This window comes from Notolabrus celidotus, chromosome 14 (genome assembly GCF_009762535.1).
Source record: "Notolabrus celidotus isolate fNotCel1 chromosome 14, fNotCel1.pri, whole genome shotgun sequence".
NCBI lineage: Eukaryota > Metazoa > Chordata > Actinopteri > Labriformes > Labridae > Notolabrus > Notolabrus celidotus.
In genome coordinates, this window is record NC_048285.1 from 23,176,850 (window position 1) to 23,186,251 (window position 9,402).

Sequence of the window (9,402 nt, forward strand, 5' to 3'; positions counted from 1 at the left end):
GTCCACTGACGTGTTGCTTTTCTGTTTTTATTCCCTCCGAGAGGGATAACTGTACTTTGTGTTTTCGTCTCCGGCCTTTGGAGACTTTCTGTCTTGTTTTCTCAAGGTTGAAGCAATACCAGTTAAAGACACAGAAAGGCTTTTGTCCTCTTGAGTGCGGTCCAGTTATAAGAGTCCATTTGACAACCTCAGGAAGCCATTTCTCATATCAGCAGTCTGGAAAAAAAAAAACTAGAATTCACCGTATGAGATTGTCACTGGTACTGTTTAACCCTTTTAGGTGGTTCTGCGTGGTGCTGTAGTTTTCTGCAGGAAGACTGGTTCTTTTCTTAAGTACATTAGTTTTCTGAGTCAGTGTACTCCATGTTGGTGTGTGTATGAGATGTATCCTTTAATGTTCACTCACAGCATGACACCCTTTCTTTTTCTGTTTCTTTTTCTCACTAGGCTCAATAGTTTCTGTTTTTGAGTTGCTTTGTCTATGTTTGTGTTTGTTTCTAAAAACCAACTAATCCCTCTGCATGCTCTCGTCCGGGCCACCCTTCCTCTGTCACAGTCACCCTGGTGTCTAGTCTGTGTGTCTCTGTTCTCTCCCTGCTCTCTCAGGCTGGCGGCTTTCACTGCTGCTCTGGCACTGGACACCCTCTCCTCCGTAGCCACCAACTCTGACACAGCCACAGCAACAGTTCAGGACAGCCCCTCTAGCGAGACCACTACCCTCACTTGTAGCCTGTCTACCCCTGCCAACGACCCCTCCGACCCCTCACCCACCCCTGTCGTGGCCCCGGCCCCGACTCCAGAGTCAAACACGGCCCCGTCGACTCCCCTCTTCTCCGAGTCAGTGGTCGAAGCGAAAATGGCGCCATTAGTAGAACAAAGAGGAAGTAACACCCAGGAGGAACAGGAGAAAATATCCACTCCTCCTAGTACCCCTGACTGGACTAAAGCTCAAAAATCTGGGACACCGATTCCCCCGAAGCGTAGACATTCTCCCAAACTTGCGGCTCTCAATGCTAAAGCTAGCCCACCTGTATCTCCACTGGCTACGTCTTCGCCATCGTTCTCCCCAACTTTCGACACCAAGAAACCTGCCCCACCTCCACCCATCACTCAGCTTCACACACAGCCGCACACTGTGGCCTTAGATGCAGAGACACCAGCACAAACTGCCTCCACCCTCAAAACCACTGCCCCCCCAAAACCAGACCCTTTTTCAAACGCAGTAGCCCGTCCTGTCAGTGGGCAAAGCCTTACTCCGTTTGACAATGATCATAAACTCACTGACCAAAATGCTGATAGGAGTATGATCCCTGTCAAAGATGCTGCAGCTCCTCCAGTGATTCACGGTGCTCTCAAAGTCAAAGATGCTAAAAAATCTGCTCCTCAAGTTGCAGACATTCCTCTACCAGTTACTCAAATCACTTCTAATGCTGCACCCATTGCTATCGAGGCGCCGATTACAAATGATTTCTTTATATCGCCGTCAGACACGTATGACTTACTCACCCCCGACGTCGGACCCAAGAGTGCAGATTTAGAGTTAGAGCTGAGAAACGGGACAGATAGATCCTTCGAGCCCCCCGCAGACCTTATTAGCTTAGACAGCCCGCCTGCCCTGGCCAATGGTGATGCAGCAGACCTCCCCTCAGGCCCAGTTCTGGAAGCATCAGAGACTCTGGCCAAGACTGCTCCTCCTGTCAACGATGAGTACGGCTCCCTCTAGAGGTTTATCTGTGTGTTTGTGTGTGCGAGTGTGTGTGTGTGTGTGTGTGTGTAATTTGTATGCCCATTCATTCACCACCGCATCTTGCCATTGACCACACAATATGAAATATTGTAATGGTAAACTGTGGTAATGATATTGGGTCTATATAAGTAAGATGTTGTGGATTGCTGAAGATGAGTGACACTGTTTTTTTTATGGTTGTGTGTGACAGTTCTCCTTTGTGCTGTCTCTTATTTTGCAACATTCACCACAAAAATAGTGAAGCCCCTTTCAGACATGCAGCCTGTTACTTACATGTGATAAGAATTTGAAATCAAGACAACAACATACCTAGGTTGTATAATAAAAAACATTCAACAGAACAAGACACAAATCTGAATTGAGTTCCAGTATTCTTCCACAGAAGTTTGTCAGCTTTCTGAGCAGATGTGAGAAACCCCTCCCCTGACATCTCCTGACAAACTAAACAAAACTGACAATCCGCACATCCCCTTTTGATCTTTGATTGTCCAGGTGTTCGGAGGTGAGACAGTACGCAAGGTTTGATTTTTTTTTTTTCTTTGAAGCTCTCTTTCATCTGTTACACAACTATTTCTGTCTTTTTTGTGTTTACAAACGTTTGCATCAGTTAACAAAGAAACTTACAGCAAAAAATCTTTGAAGGTGCCGCCATTATCTAAATATTTATACAGTTTTGGGAGCTTAGACCCCTTTGATGACTAGTTCTTTTATCTCACCTTTGAGTGGGGCTGCCCAGAAGGAGTGTAAATACATTTACCCTCTAATATAGTGAGGGCAAAATGTGGTACAATCAAGCGGCAACCTCCGGTCTAAAAGTATGAGTCCAATGTGTAAGTGCTAAAAGCTGCAGTTCATCGAGAATCCGCTTTAGGCTGGCTTCGGAAGTCACATACACATGAATATGAAAAAGCCGATCCTTACAGCAGAAATAAACATGTTTACAGCCTGGTACAAAAGACGAGTGTAGTCTGGATAGCTCATTTCTCGATCGGCTCACACTGTAGGGGGGGTGAATTTTTTTTTACGTAGCAATTACAAAGATATTGATTGGCAGGCGGGAACACTGTAGCTGTTGGCTAGGAGGCTCAAACTCCGCCTCTTTACATCACACTGGCTTGACAGCAGCAATATGGCTGCCAACGACGAGTGGCCTCAAAACAGCTCTTCGGAAACAGATGGGTGACGTCACGGATACTACGTTTATACAGTCTATGGGTACAATATAGTTCCTTTCAAGCATTTACTAACCCTAACATTGCAGTGAAATCCCCAGACAGAGGATAAATCAATCAATCTTTATTTGTATAGCGCCAAATCACAACGAACGTTATCTCAAGACGCTTTAACAAAGACCCAACATCAAGACAGGTTAAGATCCAGTCTCCTCTTACAGACAGGACTAAGTCTTATCTCATCTTAATCCACCATGAGCCTTGAACCTCGCAGTATTTAGCTAGTTACAGCTAGTCAGCCGAGTTGGGGTTGGAAAGGAGATGAGATAGGATCCCAGTGTGTCAGTTCCCCCGGGAGTGTAAGCCTATAGCAGCCTACCTTCAGTAATGATTGTGGACACCAAGGGTTGCTTAATCATTAGTATCACCCCACGGATTTTTTTTGGCATCATGGTGAGATGGTCCCTCTCCATCTAAGTGTGTTAGGTCTCTCTCTCCTTCTCTCTCCCTGTCCCTTTGTATATCCTTATGTAATCTTTCTTTTACTTTCTCTTATTTATTTTTTTTTTTTTTGGCCCACCTAGGTGTGCACACCCTCTTTTACAGAACATGATATTAGCTGCCAATAAAAGATAGGCCAGAGTTCTAAGAGGGATGGTGATGGTTGCATGCACACAGTCACAAGCACAGAAGAAAAAGGTTTTCTTTCTTTTCTTTTGCTGCAAGAATAAATTGCATTAATATTTGACAGTTTGTGACAAACATGACACAAACCAGAAATATATATGCAGACAAGAGTAGAAGGAAAAAAAAAAGAAAAAAAAAAAAAAAAAAAGCAGCCTACCTAAGAGCTGGTCCAAGCCTGAGCCAGCTGTAACTATAAGCTTTATCAGAAAATCAAGTCAAGTCAAATTTTATTTATATAGCACATTTTAAAACAACCGCCGTTGACCAAAGTGCTGTACGAGCTTTAAAAACACAATCAATAAAAACAAATAGTTAAAAAGAAAAATGTAAAAAAGACACGCAGGATAAAATGTTGGATGTCTCGCTCAACAGGTGTTAAATGCCAATGCAAATAGATGTGTTTTAAGTAACGATGTAAAGCCCCCAGTAGTCTGAGCAGTCCTGATATTCAGGGGCAGGCTGTTCCACAGCGTGGGAGCAGCCACCGCAAAAGGTGGGTCCCCTCAAGTTTTGAGCCTCGCTCTTGGGACATCTAGAAGCACCTGCTGTGTTGACCAAAGTGCTCTGACTGGAGAATGCAAGTGCAAACCATAGACTGTAAAAAATATGGACGTAGTATCCGTGACGTCACCCATCTGTTTCTGAAGAGCTGTTTTGAGACCAATCGGCTGCGGCAGCCATATTGCTTCTGTCGAGCCAGTGTGACGTAAAGAGGCGGGCTTTGAGCCTCCTAGCCAACAGCTGCAGTGTTCCCACAGGCAGCTGTGCCTCTCATTGGAAGACTAGTAATCTCAATATCTTCGAAATTGCCGAATTAGAAAAAAATTCACCCCCCTCACAGTGAGAGGACGTCGAGAAATTAGCTATTCAGACTGCACTCATCTTTTGTACCAGGCTGTAAACATGTTTATTAATGCTGCAAAGATCGTCTTTTCCCCATTCATGTGTATGTGACTTCCGGTACTTCCGGAGCCAGCCTCAAGCGGATCCTCGATGAACTGCAGCTTCTAACACTTCCACATTGACTCATATTTTTAGACCGGAGGTTGCCGCTTGGTGCAAACATTCGCTTAGGTATGGTGGTGCCGACCCATGTAAATAATAAATAATAAATAATAAAGGAAAGTGTTAAGCCTGATCTTTAAAAGTAGAGAGGGTGTCTACCTCCTGGAACCTGACTGGTAGATGATTCCAAAGGAGAGGTGCCTGATGACTAAAGGTTCTACCTCCCATTCTACTTTTATGACAGAAATCACCCAAAATAAACGTCATCAATTAAGATAGTTATCCTATGATAGAGTCTCTGCACCTGCTGTGTGAAACAAAGAAGAAGTGATTCTGCTGTACAGCTGTATGAATAGAAATAGACATCTCCTGCCAATGACAATAAAGCAGAGTCCCAGCTTGTCATTTACATTAACTAGATGAAGCAATGCCTAAATGAATGATGACAATGAGAACACCTCCTGGGTGGTGAGCTTCCCCCTTTCTCATGAGGCTCATTAATTAAACACTTTGAGACAAAGACATTTAAAAGACATTGAAGAGGCTTGTTGATTGTATTTTTTTTCAAATCAACACTGTCAGTACTCCCTCTCGTGCACCAGGTGGCAGTATTCCACAAGCATTGTAGCAGTCATGTCGCATCTGAGTAATGCTGTTACTAACACCTGTGTATTTCGGAGTGACAAAATGGTATCACCTACACAGAGAGATAAAGTCAGCAATGGCTGAAGTTCCATGTCTGAAAGGGGCTTTATTTTAACGACAAAATGGTTTGTCTCGGCTGCTGAATGTTGCCTCACCGACTCTGCAGCTCGACTAGAGAGAACAGAGGCTACGCGGTGTTTGTTTTCTGCTTTGAACTGCAGTGGAGAGGCGAGGAGCTACAGGCAGGATCTAGATTCTGTGCTTCACTGCTCTAAGATCAACATTAGTATCACATGGCACAAGCCAAAGGGCCCATTTACTATATCATCAGAGTCTCTTTGAAGTAGAAATAAACTGATTAATAGATAATATGTAGTAAACACTGTTCAAGACCAGGAGGGTTAGTGCAAGCAGGATGAATTATGTGGGTATGTCATCTGTTTTATTTATCTGATTGTTGTCAAGGTGGTGAAGAAATATGTAAAGAGACCTTTTAAAGAAAACATGGTCTCTTTACATATTGGGACGTCATTGAGAATAAATGATTCAAATTGTGTTCAACTAAAGGTGTTTGTTGCTGAGACATTTTTGTTTTCTTACAAAAGAAGGACACACTTCTAATTTTGGACTTTCTCTTTCTTGCTGTTGCAGGAAGAGTTTTGGTGATGAGAAAAGCAAACTGGGGGAGGCAGAACTTTCGCACGCCCTGACGGAGATTGCTGCAGAACACAACAGTGTCATACAGACAAAAACCACCGAGGGCAAAGCATGATGGGCCGGGGAAACCCCAGCCCCAATCCAAAACTTTTTTTGCGGCAGCAACGTGCGAGAAACACTGCAGGAGTTTTGATTTCCAGTGCCCTTAACAACATATTTGAATCAACACACATATACACACACACACACACACACACAAACACCAGTCTTTAGGTTAGAGCGCACTATGGCTGTGCTTTTATTTCTGGTTTCCCTTCATGAGATGTTTACTACACCCAAGGAATTTATCTTTAGGTCATAAGAGATTTATTTTATTTTTTTATTGTTATTTTATTTTATCGGTCGGGATGATTAAGAATAAATCCTTATTATAATGATCGCTTGGTATATATATGGAATTAGACTCTACTTTTTATTGTGCTTACAGTTTGTAATGCCATCACACACAAGTATTGGATTATTATGAGAAATGTAAAAACAAAAAAAACCTGACTATATACAGAAATTATTTTTATTAATTTCATGTTCAACTGTTGAAATGTAAAACTGTTGCATTTTTTTCTTAGTTTGGACTCTTACTTTGTGGGCTAGTCTCATTAAATAGCTTGTCCTGCATGTCTGACCTGCAAGTGGTTGTAAAGTTTTTGTTTACAAGGTTTATGGTTTCACTTTGTTACAAGGATGTGTCATCTCTCACAGATGTTCTGGCAGTGATTAAACAAGCCCCAGTTCAATGTTTGGATTATAACCAGATTTGTTATGGTTATAAAAATACAGAATTAACCCACAGCCAGCTGCAGGGGAAAAGAGCCTGACACACACCACAACAGTGTGCACTATCCGATCAGATTTGGCCCATTTAATGAGAAAGTATATTCAGTCTGTCACTGCCTTGCCAACAGTGTTAGTGAAATATATTTATTGAATAAGGATTTTATTTAAAAAAGGTTATTCAATATGAAAGTTTAGAAAAAAGAGGAGCAAAATGCCAGCAGAGCTGCCGATTCTCAGCCAAGGAACTCCAAATCGAGCTAATGTCATACAATCTTGCGCTGAATACACGCCATGTATTTCTTTGGGGCGCGACAACTATGATAGCTAATGTTTCTTCCTCTCATTAAAGCGGATCAAAGGTCTCGCTTCGTGCTTTGAGTTTTACATCAGGAGCAAAAAATAAATGAATAAAAAAAGCATTTTTGTACTATTTAAAAACTACAAAGATTTCTTTTCCATTTCCTGCCTGCAAGCTTGTGCACTGTGACTGTGTGTCAATAGATTGTCTTGTCATCAGTTTCTATGATAATCTGCATAGCTTTGTTGTGAGAGATTTAGCCTATTCTTTTGATTTGATATATTGTATTACTAGAAGAAAAGTATGATAAATGGACTAATGTGGTCATTATAACACGTGTAGTGTATGAAACTGTCCGTCTCTGGTCACAGCACTATATATTGCCAGCTATATTGAAGGAAGGTGTTTTGAACCTTGGCATGAATTCATAATGTATAACTACAGGCAGACTGATCTGCCCATGTTTGTATGGGGGAAAAAAAATCTCATGGATTCAATGAGTGGAACATTTGGGGCTTGCTCTGGCATATCTACATATCTATTTTTTTATTTCTCTCCCCCTGAAGTTGTTCAAGTGTTCTGTAATGTGGAGTTTGAATTTCTTTTCTTCTTTTTCTTTTTTCTTTTGGTAGTTTTTGTCTTTTTGTACAAAAAAAAATCACTCACCAAGAGCGACTACTTGACAAGCTGGCAGGAAGCAGGGTGGTCAACTTGAGACAAGTGATCAAACTTCTTTTCAAAGCTTTAGATAACAGATGTTATATCAGAAGAACTTGAAACAGATTAAAGGTATATTAAAGCAGAAAAAGCTTTACTCACCTTGTACTCCACTGCTGTTACCAGACCACCTTGCTCCCTTTGTCTCTGGATGCTCCTTTTGGTTTTTATTGGGTCAAACTCAGAAAAGATCTGCTGTGTACAGTCTGAGTGCTAACCCATTCACCAAATAAAAAAAATGGTTTCCAAAACTCATTTCGTCCTGGCCTATTTTGTCATTACTTCCAATTACCTTTTCCTTTTTGTACCCTGTTTTAGATTCCAGGCATGCAGTGACATAGTTCCAACACAAGATGGCAGTAAGTACATATTCATAGATTCTCCTTTGTTTTCGCCATGTCATGGACACACAGGACTATTTACAGAAAGGTTACAGTGCAAACAGGTTATATTAGGATGGTCATTTCACGAGCTTCTTGCTCAGATAAATGAGGGAGCAAATAAACACATGTTGCATAATACATGTTTGTGCAGGAGTAAAGTTAATACTTCCAGGCTTGGATGTCAAAATACTATGTACCAGTAAGGGCTTGATATTTTGGGATGTGGTATTCCTCCCCCTCGGTCCCTCTCTTATGTGACATGACCCTGCAAACCGGAGCTGTGTCAACAGAGTGTCAACAACCACTGCGGCCTGCTTTGACCCGGCATGACTTCTGCAGACTTTCCCCTCTTACCTCATTTTATTCTGAAGAGTTGAAATACTGAAACAAAGCGGTCAGATATTTATTATCATTAACCAGCTTCTGCTTTTATTTCAGGACATCACACTGGTCCTGACCTGTCAGCCTGTCAGTAGGTCAGATGCCCTGTAGATGTCTCTGATTGCAGCCTTGATGGAGAGACGAGGAGCAGAGGGCGATCATTCAGAGCCGTGACGTCGCCTCGGTGATGATTTGCAGCCAGCTAAGTCAGCAGCAGGTAGCCATGACGAAACAGGAAGTTAGGTGATGTGGCCTTCAAAGCAAAACGGCAAAAAAGAAGGAAGGATAAAGGTTAAGTGGGGCAACTGTTGAGCTTTACGAAAGGATAGGACTTGTAAAGGGAAAAAAATGGCGGGAAAATCAACTATGTTCAAGTAATTTACCCAAACAGACTTGAGATGGTCCACTTTGTATATTTAATCAATCAATCAATCAATCAATCAATCAATCTTTATTTATATAGCACCTTTCATACAAATCAAATGCAACCCAAATGCTTGACAGCGATTGAAAAACAAGAAAAAAGCTGACATAAAACAATGGCATGACATATAAGGGGATAAAAAATAAATAAATAAATAAATAATAATAAATCAGAGACTAATGCACACCAACAATAAAAAATGTGTAATTAAAATAAGTTAGAGCATCAAAAATTAAGAACAGATTTAAAAGGGTAAGGGTAAGAGTTGAAAATAAAACTAAGGCTAAAAATATCAATAAAACTGAGTAGATAAATAAAGTAAATAAATGAATGAATGAATAAATAAAAATAGAATAAGATATCAGTTAACATTACTAAAATATTAAAGCAACATTTAAATCAATATTACAGTAAAAGGTAAGAAATAAAATAATTAAACCCTACATGAAAGT

The 9,402-nt window shown here is 41.1% G+C and overlaps 1 protein-coding gene and 1 long non-coding RNA gene across 10 annotated transcripts in view; one reads left to right on the top strand and one right to left on the bottom strand.

Moving 5' to 3' along the window:
* ncam1b (neural cell adhesion molecule 1b) overlaps nt 1-8,009 on the top strand; it is a 94,403-nt gene extending 86,394 nt beyond the window's left edge. For 3 of the 9 annotated variants that reach the window (XM_034701699.1, XM_034701701.1, XM_034701702.1), the window contains one exon: nt 5,908-6,631. In XM_034701699.1, coding sequence (XP_034557590.1) covers nt 5,908-6,028 — 121 coding nt within the window. In that variant the 3' untranslated portion in view covers nt 6,029-6,631. Of the gene's footprint in view, nt 1-606; nt 1,726-5,907 lie in introns of all 9 variants that reach the window. The other 6 variants (XM_034701692.1, XM_034701695.1, XM_034701696.1 and 3 more) reach the window with 4 other exon arrangements.
* Nucleotides 8,010-8,545: 536 nt separating this feature from the next.
* The window catches only part of LOC117825774, a 46,155-nt gene continuing 45,298 nt past the window's right edge, over nt 8,546-9,402 (bottom strand). The window contains exon 4 of the long non-coding RNA XR_004633900.1: nt 8,546-8,779. This is a non-coding gene — a long non-coding RNA (uncharacterized LOC117825774). The remainder of the gene's footprint in view (nt 8,780-9,402) is intronic.